At 45.5% G+C, this 17,359-nt stretch overlaps 1 protein-coding gene and 1 long non-coding RNA gene across 2 annotated transcripts; one reads left to right on the top strand and one right to left on the bottom strand.

The window, feature by feature from the left end:
- Positions 1-5,425: 5,425 nt before the first annotated feature.
- On the bottom strand, positions 5,426-6,546 carry LOC149768104 (uncharacterized). The gene is made up of 2 exons (XR_016399898.1): positions 5,840-6,546; positions 5,426-5,722 (listed from the first exon to the last, which is right to left on the bottom strand). It is a non-coding gene; the product is annotated as an uncharacterized LOC149768104 (long non-coding RNA).
- A 2,172-nt stretch (positions 6,547-8,718) lies between these two features.
- LOC103702685 (BTB/POZ domain-containing protein At1g63850-like) lies at positions 8,719-12,659 on the top strand. Its single transcript, XM_008785219.6, has 3 exons — positions 8,719-9,792; positions 9,899-10,901; positions 12,177-12,659. Exons 1-2 carry the CDS (start codon positions 8,857-8,859, stop codon positions 10,877-10,879), a joined length of 1,917 nt encoding a protein of 638 aa, XP_008783441.3. The 5' UTR covers positions 8,719-8,856; the 3' UTR covers positions 10,880-10,901; positions 12,177-12,659.
- The last annotated feature ends 4,700 nt before the right edge of the window (positions 12,660-17,359 follow it).

The following is a 17,359-nucleotide window of genomic DNA, read 5'->3' as shown; positions in this document are numbered from 1 at the left end:
CTTGCACCACCACCAGGGTGGTGATGGCCCTCCGACGGTCAAGTCAGAGGAGATTGGAGGAGGAGGAGAGGTGATAATCGCAAGTAAGAGAGTGCTCTGGGAGATATTGCTCACCTCCCCCCTTTCTCCCCCCAGCCGCATATATACCTGGCTGGGGGGTCTCTCAGGGGGGTTCGTTATCGTGGGGCACGATGGTGTGGCCACTGACATGGCCGTTACAGGGCGTCGTGGAGCAGCACCGGGTACGGCCACGTCAGGGCATAGTGGGGCTCCGCTTTGTACGGCTGATGCAGGAGATCGTGGAGCAGCATCGGATACGGCCGTTGCAGGGAGTAGTGGAGCAGGAGGCCGCGACGTGCCTCTGGGGAATAGCCTGTCGTTATCAAGAGATCTCCGACTCGGGGTCGGAGCGCTGGATCAAGGGGCAGCTGACTCGGGGTCGGGCTGCGGAGCCGAGGATATCCGACTCGGGGTCGGATTGCTGGATCAAAGGGCAGCCGACTCGGGGTCAGGCTGCGGAGCCGAGGATATCCGACTCGGGGTCGGATTGCTGGATCAAAGGGCAGCCGACTCGGGGTCGGGCTGCGGAGCCGAGGATATCCGACTCGGGGTCGGATTGCTGGATCAAAGGGCAGCCGACTCGGGGTCGGGCTGCGGAGCCGAGGATGTCTGACTTGGGGTCGGAGCGCTGGATCAAAGGGCAGCCGTAGTCTTCCTGGGCGCGCGTGCCGGTCACGTGGGGCATGGCGGCTTATTTCCCCCGTAACAGGTACCATGGTCACTTCTAATGGCTATGACTGAAGACTCTCTAGCATTTGTTACTTCCTTATGGAACTTCTTAAACATAGAAAATGCTTGATCCTTATGCGCTAGAAACATGACCCATGTGTACCTAGAGTAATCATCTACTATAACTAGACCATATTTATTTCCACCTAGGCTTGTTGTTCTAGTTGGACCAAATAGGTCCATGTGTAGTAATTCTAGAGGCCTAGAGGTAGAGACACATTTTATGGATTTAAAAGAGTTCCTAGATTGTTTGCCAAATTGACATGCTTCACATATTTTGTTCTTTTCAAATTTTAATTTTGGCAAACCTATCACGGAGTCTCTTTTAACTAGTTTAGTTATTGTGTCCATGCTTGCATGACCTAACTTACGGTGCCATAACCAACTAGCATCATTATCTTTAGTTTCATTTACAACTAGACATTGGTTATGTTTTGCAAGATCTTCTAGGTCTACAACATATACATTTCCACGTCTAATTCCTTTAAAAACTAAACTATTATCATTAGGATTTGTTATAATGCATAGTGATGGTTTAAACATAACATCATATCCTTTATCACATAATTGACTAATGCTTAACAAGTTATGCTTAAGACCATCAACATATCTAACATTATCTATAAAAGTAGAAGGGGTGATTTGAACTTTACCAATACCAATGATGTGACCTTGGTTGTTGTCTCCAAACGTCACAGCACCTTCCTTCTTAGCTTCAAGGGTGAAAAATTGATCTTTATCACCCGTCATGTGCCTTGAGCAGCCACTATCCAAATACCAGCAGTTTTTGTTGACTTTGGCTGCAAGACACTCCTACACAAGCAAATCATGTCATCTTAGGTACCCAAGTTTTCTTGGGTCCTTCATGGTTAGTCAAGTTGGTTCCTTTTGGAACCCATACCCTTTTAACTTTTCTTTTAGTTATACTTTTCCTAAAATTACACACATTTGCTTTATGACCTACTGTGCCACAGCAAAAACAAGTTATTTTCTTAGTTTTAGTTTCTCCAGCTTTAACAAAGAAGTTACTAAGAAGTTTTTGTTTATTTCTTGGTTTATACCCTAAACCCGCTTTATTAAATACGGCTCGTTGACTATTTAGTATCATGTTTAATTTTTCAGAGCTATATGTAAATTTTTCAACTAAGGGTTTGTATTTGTTAAGTTCTTTAGTTAGTGTTTGATTTTCAGCTTTTAGATCATTAAGTTCTTTTGTAAGATCCTTATCTAAGGTTTGTTTATATTTTTTAAGTTCTGAAAATTCCTTAGTTAGTTTTTCATTATCTTTAGTTAAGGTGTTAGTCTTTTGAGTTAAAAGTTGGTTGCTTGTTTTAAGTTCTATATTTTCTTTGGTGATTAAATCCTTATCCTTAACTAATTTATCGTATTTATGTAGGTGTGATTGATTAGCTATTTTTAGTTCTTTATTCTTAAGATTTATAGCCTTATATTCTACCATTAATTCATTAAAAGCATCATAAAGTTCATCAAAAGAAAAATCAAGATGCGTATCGGAAGTTACCTCGTTTTCGTTGGCCATGAAGCAGAAATTGGCCTTCTCTTCTTGTTCATCATCTGATGAGGAGGATGATGAGTCGGAGTCGGATAGTGTAGTGACAAGAGCCTTCTTCTTCTTGTACTTACTCCCCTTCTTCAGTAAGGGGCACTCTGCTCTTATGTGACCCGGTTTCTTGCACTCGTAACATCCTATCCCCTCATTTTCCCTTTCCTTACCCTTATCCTTTCGATAGGAATTTGAGGGGCCTCTCCTTTGATGATACGCCTTCTTGTGGTTGATGAATTTCTTGAACTTACGCACAAGAAGCGCCTCACCATCATCTTCCTCATGTTCTTCTTCTTCACTGCTGCTACTGCAAGATAAGTCTTTGTTAGATGAAGTAGATTTTAAAGCTATTACCTTTTTCTTATGGGAGGACTCTTCCTCGTTGTGTTGTTTCATGGTGAGCTCGTGCGTCATAAGGGATCCAAGAAGCTCCTCAAGTGGTAGCTTGTTCAAGTCCTTGGCTTCTTGGATTGCCGTCACTTTAGCTTCCCACGACCTTGGTAGACACCGAAGGATTTTCCTGACAAGCTCACTGTTAGTATAGTTCTTGCCAAGGCTTTTTAGGCCATTGACAATATCAGTAAACCTAGTGAACATGCATGTGATTGTTTCATTTGAATCCATTTTAAATAGTTCATATTTATGAACCAAGATGTTTATTTTGGATTCCTTGACTTGATTCGTGCCCTCATGGGTCACTTCAAGTCTGTCCCAAATTTCTTTTGCAGAATTACAAGTTGAAACCCTATTGAATTCATTACGGTCTAAGGCACAATATAACACATTCATAGCTTTAGAGTTTAATTGTGCCTTCCTCATGTCATGTTCATCCCAATCCTTTTCTAATTTGGGTACCTTAACACCCTCTACATATGTGGATGGGATGTATGGGCCATTCACTACAATGGTCCACATCTCATAGTCTTGGGCTTGGATGAATATTCTCATCCTAGCCTTCCAGTATGAGTAGTCGGATCCATTAAAGAAAGGGGGTCTTTGGGTGGACTGACCCTCAATGTGAGAAGATCCAAATGGAGTTGTCATTTTGATCTTTTAACTCTTGAGTGGAAGAGTTTTTGGCTCTGATACCACTTGTTGCCCAGATAGACAACCCAAGAGGGGGGGTGAATTGGGTTTTAAAATTAATTTAGATATTTAAGACGTTATGGATGATTAATTAAAAACTATTGCAAGTTATTTAATTAATCCTAAGTGCTGTGAGTGATGTGAGAGTAAGAAGAAAAGAGCCAATCAATCACAAACACAAGGTTTTATAGTGGTTCGGAGCTAACCCTTGCTCCTACGTCCACTCCCCAAGTCTCACTTAGGAATTTCACTATAACCCCCTTGGATTACAGCCGGTTGTTTTGCAAGCTCACAACCAAACTTGTTGTTTTACGAGCTCACAACGAACTCGGTCGGTTTTTCCAGGCTCACCGACTAGAACCAACCCCGATTGTTTTCCCGGGCTCACAATCAAACCCTTACACACGTTGGTTTTTAACTTGGCTCACCAACCAACCTTAGTCCCCTTGATTCAATCCCCCGATTGAACCAAGTAAATACAAGTTATAGAAAGAAAGGAAAATAAGCTTCTCAAAAGCAGATGTAAAACAATATAATCAAAAGAGGAGTTTAGAAGCCCTCAAACGCTTTTAAGCTGAAGTAGAGAAATGGCTTCTTGAACTCCGATCTCCTCTCGAATGAGTAGTCGACTTGAATGCAGGAGGAGGAGGCTTTAATTGCTGGGAAGATGTAGTTGGTTGCAGTAAATGCTGATCTTCCCCTTTTTTTCGTTGAAGAGCACGTTGCAGAGCTTGAAAGCTTGAATGCTTGGAGTGGAATGGTTGTTCTCTGCCTTGCTACAGTCTTCTGTGGCTATTTAAGCCAACCCCCACGGAAACTAGCCGTTACACTGCTTTTTCTGTCCGTTCTGCACACTCTGCGCAGCCTGACAATATGACCGTTGGTGGGTTGGAGTCGACTCGCGCGATCAGGAGTCGACTCGGCTGTAGCGGGAGTCGACTCAAGCTTTTCCGGAGTCGACTCGGCAACTGTTCCAAATTTGAATTAAAGTTGCCGTCACGACTGGGAGTCGACTCGTCTTGACCCGGAGTCGACTCGCCAACTTCTGGAGCTGACCTGGCAATTTTGGAGTCAGCTCATCCACAGAAGTCCGTGGATCCAATTTTGAATTTTGTCCACTCGAGTCGACTCGACTGTCCTTGGAGTCGACTCGAATCTCAGAGCCCGAACTCCCGATCCTCTGTCTTTTGGCTCATCCAGTCTTGGAGTCGACTCGAACTTCCTTGGAGTCGACTCGGCTCTCAGTTTCCGAAAGTTGGTCTTCTGCCTTTTGACGTGAAGCTTGTCTTGGAGTCGACTCGAGCTGTCTGGGAGTCGACTCGAATCTCAGAGGCAGTAACATGGTTTTCTGTCTGTCGATGGTCGCGGAGTCTCGGAGTCGACTCGTGCAATGCGGGAGTCGACTTGAATCTCAGAGTCCCAAAAATGCTCTCTGACTTTTTCCTTGTGTTCCGCTGAGAGTCGACTCATGCTTTCTTTGGAGTCGACCTGCCAACCATCGGAGTCGACTCGCGTTCCACTGGAGTCGACTCGAATCTCAGACCCGAAAAACTGCTCTCTGACTTTTCTTTGTGTACCTCTTGGAGTCGACTCTTACTACCCTGGAGTCGACTCGTTGAACATTGGAGTCGACTCGCGCACTTCAGGAGTCGACTCGTTGACAGGTTCTGAGATGAGGCTTTCTGTTCTTCTTTCTGTTCTCAGTCGGAGTCGACTCGTACTAGTCTGGAGTCGACTCGAGCTCGTGCCAGTGAACTTGATACGCTTGGAGTCGACTCGTGATACTCGGGAGTCGACTCGAGTCTCAGACTTTGGTTCAGCAGACTTCTTAACTTATCCAAAATACTATGAACCAAATCTAGAGACACTTGGACAGGATTTTCACTGAAACACTCAATTGAATTCATTAGTAATCACAAGATATACTCAAATGCTTTAAGCTCATCAAAATCAAATGGGGTTTTAATCAATCACTCCACAAATGAGTTTATCGATTTTTCTTTTTTTTTTGAGTTTTTCATACCCACAGTCATATTTTCTATTAGACATTTTAATCTATAAATAATATTATCAAACTAAGCAATTAAAAAACCACCACAAACAAATCAAAATATAAAAAAGTTAAAAATGATAAAACTTAATTGTGTCAAGAAAAACAAACTCGGGTCCCGACAAGTAGTGCCGAACTTAATTGTGTCGAGAAGAGGTGGAATAGTTCCGAACTCGACAGCGAGAAAAGGCCGAATAGTGCCGAACCGCTGAAGTAGTGAAGTCACAACCAATCTACAATTGAACCAAAAAATAACAAATTTTAAATTAATTACTTAACTAAATATAATTTAATTAAACCAAAAAATAATTAATAAACTAAGTAACTACATACTACAGTTACTTACTCACCTCAGTGGGATTGGGGAATCGGGATCAGTGGACTGTAGACAGTGCCACAGTGGGAACTGGGAACAGCCGAACCTCGGGAGGTGGCCCGGTGGGACCGTGGGACTGGGAGCCTGGGAGGAGGTCGGGTGTCGGGTCCGTCGGCCGTCGGGACTTGGGATTTGGGAATCGGAAACCCCGAGGAGGCCGTCGGCCGGAGCGGCGGAGGAGCTGAGGTCTGAGGAGAGGACGGGGCCACCGCCGGCGCCGGTCACAGCCTCACGGGAGGCCGAGGACGGCGAGTCGGCGACGTCGGCAAGAAGAGGATGGGACTGAGGCCTCACCGCCTCGGCCCTCGGTCGCCGCGGAGTCGGATGTCGGAGGAGCCGAGGACGGCGACTCGGAGTCGGCGAGGACGCTGGACGTCGAGGAGAGGACGGAAGTCACGGGACTCTGCACGGACGCACAGTGGACCGGACGTCGGCGAGGAGAGCTAGAGAGGGTTTTGCAAGCCGAATAGCCGATCTGCCCTGCCGAGTGCCGAGACCGAGTGCCGAGAACCGAAGAAGGTTCCGGCATTAAAAAGGCAGAGAAGGGGAGAGTCGGACTGTCGGAGAGAAGGGGGGAGCCGGAGAGGAAAAAGCCGTTGCCCGCTTGCCCGTTGCTTGTCGAGTGTCGACGACTCGACCGCTCGACCACCGACCACGCCATCGCCCGTCGCCCGTCGCCAGTCGCCGCAGTCGGCCTCATCCTTTCACCATTTTACATCGCGTCGCCGCCGCCCAAACCCGCTGCCCACTCCGCCAGTGATAGCCCATAGGCATAGCCAGTCCCCTCCTAGTCTCCCAGATAGGCGATAGCCCTGAGCTGGAATAAAAAAAAAAACAAGTGGGTGGTGGGGGCCTTCCCTGGGCCGGGGGCCTTAGGCGACCGCCTCGGTCGCCTAAGGCTCGAGCCGGCACTGAACAGAACTATCAATCTATATATGACTCAGCTAATAAATGAATCCCGAATTTGGACTAGAATGCAATCCGTTTGAACCAGAAGCATAAATCCTGATGTATTTTGCTTGCTAAACGGGCAACACTACCTAATACATGTAACAAATTTAACAAATATGCCAAGTCATGTGCGAGATGATGCCATTAGCATGTCGAATCCTTAGACAATAGGGGCTCGTTTGGTTCGCGGGAAAAGAAAAGAAAAAAATGTAGTTAACCGAAAAGTAAATAGATGCCGCTTATTTGGTTGGAGTTTTCAAAGAAAAGAAACAGAAAAGTTATCTGTTTAAAGACGCAAGGTGACCTTGTTTTCTCAGGATAAGAAGAGGTAGAGGAAATGCTAAAAGACAATCAAATTGAGTCTAATATAGCTTGTTTCATATGGTTAATTGGACCGCAACATGGTTAACTAATTGACTTCTATTAATTTACTAGTTTCACTTCTTATTAACTTGTTAAATAAAATATTGTATAAGGCCTTGTTGGGTTTCAAAATAAATAGGAGAACTTCCCATATTTTACTGAATAACATTTTGGCACAGACGAACATGCCTATTTTCCACTTATACTAGGCGATACCCTTTCATTTATGTCCAAATAAGCATATCCATCGAATTAGCCAAAACTTACTTCGCCCAATTATCCTTTTAATTACTCTTTGACCATTACCCGCTTCCTAATTATATAAACAATGCAAGGGCAATTTTATTCTTATGATAGAATCTAAATTATTAAAAAGATTTTTTTATTTTTTAAAAAAGCTAATGCCTAAAAAAGTAATTTTTACATATTTGATTGATCATAGAAAAATGATACATTATAGGATTACTTATGTTTGGTTGAGCATTTATTTTCTTAAAAAAATTATATAAAATATATGCTATATTTTAAATAAAGAAAAAAATTTATTCTATTTTATATAAAAGCTTAAGAGGATTTTGAGAAAAAAAAATATCATAATTCTTTTTTTTTTTTTTTGCTAATACGGGTGAATCATACTTGACGGGTACGGATACACCCAATAAAGTCAAAGAATTTATCTTAATTCTTAGCTGGTAAAAAATAATTTCAATTTTCGATAAGTTTTTTTTTCATAAAATATTGTTTTAATTAAAAAACCTTTTTTTCTTTTTTTGAAAATTTTAACTAAACATGAGGTATTTAGTCGACCTTTTTTTTTTCGTGCGAGTCAAAGGACTTCTAAGTGAATCTAATTTCTACAGCTTTAATGCCATGTTCTGATATCTTTGTTCACTGTTTTCTTGCATCAACCTGACCATCAAAGGTCCTAATCTACGGTCCAGCAAAAAAAGTCCTAATCTTCAACGCCTTCACGTCTTCTCACCGCCCGCTCTTGTTGGATAGCGTCGTCGGACGATGAAAGCTGAGAGAGGAGAGACGACGAAAGCTCGTCTTAAGCTCATTCGCTCCCAGGCAAACATCTTAAACAACACAACCGACAACCAAATGCATACGAAATATATATGGCAGTAATAGGACCGGACAAGTATATCAAACATGCCATGTCAAGGAAGTCGAAATCATCGGCAGGGAGTCCTTGAGATTTGACCCCGCCACACCCCTTATGCTTCGAACCCCACCCTCTCCCCACCGTCCGTTTTTGATCATTTCCAGGCCCATCTCGTGCTCACCGTCGAACTCCACCGGCGTTCTGGCAAGCTGACAAGATCCAGAATAAACTACACAGCATAAAAGAGAGAGAAAGAGCAATGTACCCCAAACAAAGGAAAAAAAGGCTCGTCTCGCTACAGCTGCAACCTCCTTGCATTCATTGCTTCCTCCTTCGTAGACGCTCACTGTTCGAGTCACCTCACGATCCCAGCCTCAGCAGCTGTCTTCATCGAAACAATCGCCATACTCCAATCCATCAGTACAAGAGTAAATTAATGGAATCGTGCAGCTTTTAGTTTTAGTGTTGCGGCTCCCCCAAGGCAAGCCCCATTTGCCTTCGCTCTCGTCAAAAGACGACAACCGCGGCGGGGGGAGGAGTTAACAAAGTCCCCGCGCGCCCCGCCTTGGATGGCAGCGTCCGCCCACCTCAAAACCCAGTCTCATCCCCACCCCTCGAGATCCAAGCGTCGCAAGCGCCGCGAGACCACCATCTCCACCTCTCCCTCCCCACACGTCGTCTCGTCCGACGGCGGCGCCTGGTGCTGCGCCGCCTCCTCCAAGCCCCACCACCACCGCCCTCCCTCCCCTGCCTCCTCCGCCTCCCCTCCCGACCCCCGCCGCCCTCCTCCACCTTCGCCGCCGCCGCCGGAGCCGGAGCCCGCTCTCGCCGAGGAGCCCTCCCCTTTGACTTCCCTCCATTCGCCGTCGCCGGCCCGGGTCTCCCCAGGCTGGGCCTCACCGGGCGCCGCCATGGACGCTGCCCCAGGCGCCGCCGCGTTCCCGGCCTATTCCCTGTATCCCTCGAGCTACAACAAGTTCAACTCTGCCCTCAACGCGGGGCTCCTCAACCCCATGTCCCCCCCGCCCCGCTCAAGCCCCACCCTCTTTGACATGATGACCAACGAGCAGGACTACCAACCCCGCGCCCTGCCGCCTCCCCCTCCCCCTCCCCCTCCGCCCGCGGGCCGCGCCGCGCCCGTCCAGGTCCAGGACCAGCGGATCCTGCTCCAGGAGCGGATCGCAGATGTTCTGGGCAGCTGTAGCCCTGGGAATCAGTTCAATGACCCGGACTCCAGCGACGTCCGGCTCACCCTAAGCTCCAAGGATGGCCTCAGCGTCTCCCTCAATGTCCATCGCCACATCCTGGTTGCCCACAGCCAATTCTTCGCTGCCAAGCTCTCCGACCGTTGGTCCCGCCAGCAGCGCTCGCTCCCCCACCTCGTCGAGATCTCCGACTGCGACGACGTCGAGGTCTACATCGAGACTCTCTGCCTCATGTACTGCAAGGACCTCCGCCGCCGCCTCATGAAGGAGGACGTCTCCAAGGTCCTCGGCATCCTAAAGGTCCCGCCTTTAATCCTCTAATCCTAGCCCCCTTCTTAGAATCAGGGCATTGCGCAATGGCTCTCTAATCATAAAAATGTCTCCTTCTTCTGTTCGCTGTGAGTAGGTCTCGGCGGCAATCGTGTTCGACGCCGGGGTTTTGTCTTGCCTGGAGTACCTGGAGGCCGCTCCCTGGGCCGAGGACGAGGAGGAGAAGGTGGCCTCGCTCCTCTCCCAGCTCCAACTCGGGAGCTCGGGCGCAGGGGAGGTCCTCAAAAGAGTCTCCATGGAAATAGGGCCCTCGTCGGCGAGCGAAGCCAACAGCAACGGTGGCCAGGAGATCCTGGTCCGGCTTCTCCAGGTGGTCTTGGAGGGCAAGGACGAGAAGGCACGGCGGGAGATGAAGGGCCTCGTATCCAAAATGCTCCGGGAGAACAGCGCCTCCTACGGCAGGCGCGGCGGCTGCGCCTCCGGCGGGGACCTCAGCAAGGAGTCCCTCTACTCCGCCTGCGACGGTTGTCTCCGCCTCCTTCGCCACCACTTCCTCCGCGCTGCCGCCGCCGACCTGTCGGAGGCCGCCCAAATAGCACGCCAGGCCGACAACCTCCACTGGATCCTTGACATCCTCATCGACCGCCAGATCGCCGACGAGTTCCTCCGGACCTGGGCGGCCCAGGCGGAACTCTCGGTGGTGCATTCCAAAGTCCCGGCAATCCACCGTTACGAGGTGAGCCGGGTCACCGCCCGGCTCTTTGTTGGGGTGGGCAAGGGCCAGATTTTGGTCTCCAAGGAGGCGAGGTGCTTGCTCTTAAGGATTTGGCTTGAGCCTTTCTACGAGGACTTTGGGTGGATGAGGAGAGCCTGCAAGGGGCTCGACCGCCACTTGATTGAGGACGGGCTGGCCAATACCATTCTGACGTTGCCACTGGCAATGCAGCAGGAGATCTTCCTGGCCTGGTTCGAGCGGTTCCTGAATTCTGGCGATGAGTGCCCTAACATCCAGAGGGGGTTCGAGGTGTGGTGGCGGAGGGCTTTCTGGCGGCGGAATGGGGAGCCCGAGCAGCCGCCGCAGCTCAGGATCGCCGCCGTCTGTGAGAATTCCTCCTGACCAGCAGCCTCATTGCCACCTGGTTTGCTCTTAGTTTATTCTCTTCTTACTCATTTTTTTTTTTAATTCTCTTCCGATTCTATTTCTGTTTGGATTTTGTATGATAAGATCTCTTCAGCAGTCCATCTTCTTCTTCCTTCCTAAACCACCTCCTGTGTAGGCTATGGTGTTTAGCTTGATTTGGGCCTGGTTTTGAGTGGAAGTTTAGAAGGGATGTGAGTTTGGACTGCCCCCTTAATTCTGGTGAAAAATTCTCATTAAACTTTTCTCTATCAGTTGGCACTTTATAGAATTAGAGTCAACATGACTAGAATGGCAGTTATTCCTTTCGGAAAAAAAAATAGAATGGTGGTCGGTTGAATTAGGTAATAGAGTAGGATTGGACTAGCAAGTGTTCAAATCTAGATAACAATTAGGATTCCTTCCATTATACTCGTCTAAAAATGTGAAATATTCAATCCAAATTGTTCGCATGTGGATTTGTGAGGTCACCTTATCATTGTGAATTAAGAAGAATGCTTTCTTATACTATCGAATGGTTTTCCAAATTTCTTTATACAGCATGGCTTGCTTTCCAGTTGGATGGCCTCATGCATGGAGAGCAAATTGAGTGACCATCTTTGTTATAATTGCTGGCTGCATGTGCATTGCGAATGTGATTGCCTTTGGATTCAGACTTGCCCTACGCTCTGTTTTTCGAGGCTATGTAAATTTCGATTAGTGATCAGCTGCTAATCTGACCGAAGCTGCATTTTTTAGTATAGCAGTGGAATTTTTAATCATGAGGCCTTTTTTTATTTCAGTATCGTGGATCTTAGCAATAAATATATATGAGAACCACACGTGTCCTACACTTCGTCCAACTATGCCTTAATGGCGAGAAATAAGATGAGTGCATCTTCCAAAAACAAGAGCCTGAGCTGGCACCTTCATCTAATGTGGATTCTCGTCCCTGGCCATGTTTACCATTAATGCATGAAACAATAGAACAGCCATCATCACATTGCTTTATTTATCTAATATAAATGCATTCAATCCAAAGTCATGCTGCCCATACGTCCGCTTTAAAATCTAGGCGGTGGACATAACTCTTGGAATCCCACCTGTCGGTGGTTTTGACATGATGCCAATAAATTTGGAGCGAACATTGTGTCATGCTTCTTTCAATTGCCAGGTGGGGTACATGTGTTGGATTCATGGACAGTTATTATGTAGGCATGTAGCTTTTGTTTTCCCTCACCATTACATCAACTAGTTTCGTAAGAGTTAAAATGTCTTAAACCCTTTCTTTGGACAGGACTCCTAGGGGGATTGCTATAGGCCTTATCCGTGCAATTAAAGCTCGCTTGGAAGGCCCAGCAAGTGTTAAAATGTCGGTTTTTTTTTTTTAATAAAACAGGTTGCATATGAAGCCAAAAAACAGAATATCATGGAGCACTTGAGGCAACTTTTCATCTCTACCCCACAAAGTACTGTCAGCATGGCTGGCCACATAGACGGCCATCCAATCTACAGCCCCATTAGCTTCTCTAAATACATGGATGGCTCGAAATGTCTGTTTTTATTATAAACCAAAAGGCGCACAATAAGTTTGCAGGGCTTTTCTTAAAAAACATGTAGACTCTGCTTTCATTGTGCTGGATTTTGTTTCTAGGTGTGGTGAGATATAATCAAGTATGCTGCAAGATCAAGGGATGCTTCATTCTTGGTGAAAGATTGACGAGCTCAAGTGTATGAATTCTCTAGGGGATTTCTTACTTAAAAGTTAATTTCTGGCTTACCAAATAAGTTTGTTGAAGGAACTGATCTAAGCATCTCTCTCTCTCTCTCTCTCTTATATACAAATGCCAAGTGTGTATCGATTTGGGTGCAATTAATCCCCTAAAGAAATCTCATTTGTTTTTTTGAGGGGGAATAGGAGCCTCATTTATCACGTTCCATGTCAAAAGGGCAATAGATGCCCGGGTTCATACCAGTACCAGACTCAGCACGCTGTTTTTGATTTGAACTGTACTAAGTACTAACCTTCCGCAAACTGATCGAACTGAACTGCTCTCACTGGGCTGGGCAAGTGCGAAGGCCAGAACAAGCATGCAGTACCTTACCCAGATTGCAAATATGCACACTCCATGGGGTTTCCCACTCTAGAAGGGGCCAATATGACAAAAGAAATGCATAACTAGGGAACTAAAACGATGATATTTTTTAGCTCTTGAGCACAAAGCAGCCTCTGAAATCAAATCATATTTGCACATTTCCCACTATAGGTCAATTTGCATTTCTCATGAGTCATGCGTGCACTTGAAACTACTGAGAAGATCATGGATTGTAATCCAAGTGCATGGTATGCTGGTTCGGCAATGGGGATTGTTATCTGCATGAAGGATGTAAAATATAGGATTTATTGCTTTCTTCTACATGGATTTGCTCAAATGACTTTAGCGTTCTCTGCTTCCAAATGATCAACCCAAGAGCAGAAAAACATGATTTTAGAAGTATTGACCTCTGTGGTCTTTTAGCTTAAATCTAGTCAGTAAATCCAAATTGTACAACCAGGGCTGAAAATGGGCTACGGCAGGCCCATGGCCTATCAGGTTGATGCAGTTTTGGGTCAGAATTTGGCCTAGACCTAAAACCGTTCGGGTTGGGCTTGAGCTCAAAAAAAAAAATCCTGAAAAATTATAAAATGGGATGGGCGGATGCTTGGCCCAGATTGGGCCCGCCAAAAACACCAGAGAGCGGCTTCTAGCTCGAAGGTCCGGACCCCGGCCCGAACCTTGAGTAAATTGATCAAAACTCTTCATGGGCAAACGGGCCAATTCGTGAAGGGCCTAGCCTTTTGGCCCAAATGAGCTTTTCCAGGTCAGGCGATATTGGGCTGTGACAAGAAATTCCGGGCCTAAGGCCAGCCTGAAGCCCCAATATTTTGGGGCCGGGCTCGGGCTAGGATTTGAAAACAAATTTCCAGCCTAAGGCCAACCCAAGCCCAAAATTTTGCGGGGCGGGCTTGGGCAGGCGTCTGATCACTTCCGGCGATCAACCCCTTGAGCATTTCTTTCAATGAGCACATACATAGTCTCCCATCCCGATGAAGGCCTGGTCATGGAGGGGTCTCATGGAGGGGTCTGCTTGGAGTTAGCAAGGATTTACTCTTTAAGGGGGGGCAGTGAATTGACGGCAATCACTTGATTTCAGGAAGAGTTTCTCATCACTGGGGCTGCAAGACAGCTCTAATTTGCACATCCAAAATAGTGGGCAGAGAGCCGAGAGCTCCTCTGGCTGTTGCAGCAGCTGGAGATTTTTACTTTATTCTTCTATTTTTATGGCAGAATAATGAGAATATAACCCATTTCATGGAGCAGGAGAAGAATAACCCATGTCAAGCATTGGGACAACACGTCGCAAGTTCCACTGATTTACTCGCTTTTGAGTGTGCAGGCGGATGAATGCTAGTGTTCGGAGGCTTTGAGATCTATGCGGGGGATGATCCAATGTTGGATTGAAAGGTGAATCCTTTTTTCACATGAAAGATACGTACATAATTATAGTATGTCAAATTTGAACTTAGTCCCTTCAGGGCCGGCCCGAGCCTTAGGCGACCGAGGCGGTCGCCTAAGGCCCCGGGCCAATGGAAGGCCCCCGGGAGGTGGAGAGAGAGAGAGAGAGAGAGAGAGAGGGTCTGACCGTGACCAAAAGGAAGCAAAGGCCCCATATCGAGTCTTCCCCCTTGATGGAAGGGAGGTGGAGAGTTTCTTGGCCTGCAGAGGGGAAATTTAGGAAGTTGGGGACGGTAGTTTTGTTTTGGATGGAGAGAGAGAGAGAGAGAGAAAGGAGGGATTTGGTTGGCTTGATACACGCCTGAAGCCACTCTTATCTTTCATCCCTTCTCTTGTTTGGTTTTGGTCTTGGTTTTCCTTCCCTCACATTACTCCTGATCCAGCTGGGCCATCAGGAAGAAAGGGGGATTGGAAATGGACTTCTTGGAGGGTGGAGATTCTTTTAATTTTCTCCTCTCGGTTTCTTCTCCCCTCTTGGGTGGTAGAGAGAGAAGGAGGGAGGGGGTTGAATGGCTGCTGTGCTGTGATGTTGCGGTTGCTGCTTGGGTACTCACTCGAAGGGGAGATGGAGGGATGGGACTTTTATTAATTAGATGGAGTCAATTTCCTATAATACCCCTACTTTCTCTTAAGGAGAAGTTCCTTTCTGGACAAATTCTTTTCTTTTTTTTTCTAAAGAAAAAGGGGTAGGGGGAGGAAGGGACAAGCCCACCCCCGCGTAGCAGCCCCACTGGGCCCCCGCCCCGCCAGGAGAATGTTCGATGCGGGCAGAAATGGCCGTGTGTTGGGCACCCCGACCGGTTTTACTCATACCCTCCCCACCCATAGGCCCGGCTCAGCTACTCCTCTGAGCTCTGGCTCGAGTCCCACGTGTGAGTACGTCACACCCGGCACCACCCCGGCTACTAGCGGTTCAAGAGTGGTCCTACACCACAAGTCCAAGCAGCGACCAAAGTAGTGAGCTCCGGTCCACAATTTAATCGTCGCCGCAGCGATTCGAACTTGGAACTTTGTGGATAGAATTGCTGCCCAGTACCACTAGGCTACCACCTTGGTGGCTACAAATTCTTTTCTTTACCTTGACCATGAAGTGCCATGGGATGACCTTTTCCTATTCTGCTCTTGCTTGACATGATAAACAATATTGTCAAGCATTATCTCAGTTATTTAATCAGTTTTATGACCTTTTTTTAGGATAATTACTTTTCTGCACTTCCATTCAAAAATAATATTAAATTAAAAAGATTTCTTGCCTATCTTTGTTAGATTCATGTATCTTTGTTGAAATAGTGTACTTGATAGCTATCCATTTTCATATCATTTTTTTAAATATTTTATATTTATTAAAAAAAATTATTATTAAAAAAAAGGCCCCATTCATTGGATTCGCCTTAGGCCCCCAAATGTATTGGGCCGCCCCTGAGTCCCTTCATCCGGGGTGCCGAGACAGGCTCCAAATTTATACTTCCATTAAACTCTTCATAGGAAGTCAACATTACTAGAAACAAACAAGTTCCATGCACGAGATTTTCAGCTCTCCGCGTTGTATAGCCATGCATCTCTCTCTCTCTCTCTCTCTCTCTCTCTCTCTCTCGTTATTTTGTCACGATGGACCTCCGGCAAAAGTGGCGGAACTTTGTTTGTCTCAATTTAAATGGTTGAGAATATATTTATTAAGAAATGAGCAACTATTATAGGGGCAATCATAATGATGGTATAATAAAAGAGTAACAACATTATTATCTGAATAAGTGTTTGATAAATAAAAAATTACTCTGGCTTGTGTGGCACAAACCTTTTTTGGAAGGACAAACGGTTAAAAAATCAAATCTTGAAAATATTATTTAATTTAAGAAAACAATGTAAATGCTAGATAACAACAACCATTATTTTCAATACCTAATAGCATTTACAGTGAAAGTGTGCCTGTAATTTTTTGGTAATTTATTTATATCTGCTATTCATATTTCTATTATTAATGTGTACGGTATAACTGATCTTAGGATGCTATTGGCTGAATCCAGACTTTGATGGACTTGGGTCTAATAGAGATGAGGTTTGGGTTGGATTACATAAATCTGACCGCTTTGCTTTCTAAGCAAGCATTATTGTTTGAAAAGCCCAATTCTTTTCCTTTTTTTTTTCTTTTTTTGATGTAAGAGGGAGGCAAAAGGAGCCACCCGGCTTTTATTAAAAATTAATCGTATTTACAACAAAATGAGAGGTAGAGATGAGTTGCATTGTCAAGAGAGGATAGGCATAGATGCAAGAAAAAGAAACTAAATGGTTCCAACCAAGTGTCTGATAATCAAGACAGAGAATGTTGATGCTTGTAAAAAGGAGCAGTAGAGGAAAGAACCTCATCCAGACCAACAAGGAGGAGCATTCATTGCCTGAAAGTTCCAAGCGTGTCATAAAGATTTTCAAGAAAAAACACAAGAATCCAGAATGGCCCCAAGCTCCAAATTTTACAGAAGTTTGAGAAAGTTTTTGAAATAAGAAAATAGCCAATTTTCCCCCACGAACAAGAGCTGTAGCTGAAGAAAATAGAAAAAAAAAAAAAAAAGCTCAATTCATTTCATGCCTGCAAAATAATTTTCACTTTAAAGCATTAAAAATATGAGCAGTATGCTGAGTGTAATACATACGCACGCACGCACGCACAATGATTCGACCTGGGTCTAGATTGGATTGCTTCATGAAAATCAAACCTATAATCTAATATGATGGGATAAACTTTTAAAAAACATGAATTTCGAGCTAAAAAACAACATGGATCTATTTTTAAATCCATACCTACCCAACCCATATACTTAGATCGGGTCTAGATAGAGTTAGGCTGTGGTGCTATGTGAGTCTTAATGATAATCCTAGCATATATTCGAGACAGTTATAATGGTTGTTATAATATTACAATGGCTAT

This window comes from Phoenix dactylifera, chromosome 3, assembly GCF_051530095.1.
Source record: "Phoenix dactylifera cultivar Ajwa chromosome 3, Ajwa_hap1_PhDact_Kaust_v1.1, whole genome shotgun sequence".
Lineage (NCBI taxonomy): Eukaryota > Viridiplantae > Streptophyta > Magnoliopsida > Arecales > Arecaceae > Phoenix > Phoenix dactylifera.
Note: the sequence above shows the minus strand (reverse complement) of the source record. Positions and strands in the feature narration are given on the sequence as shown.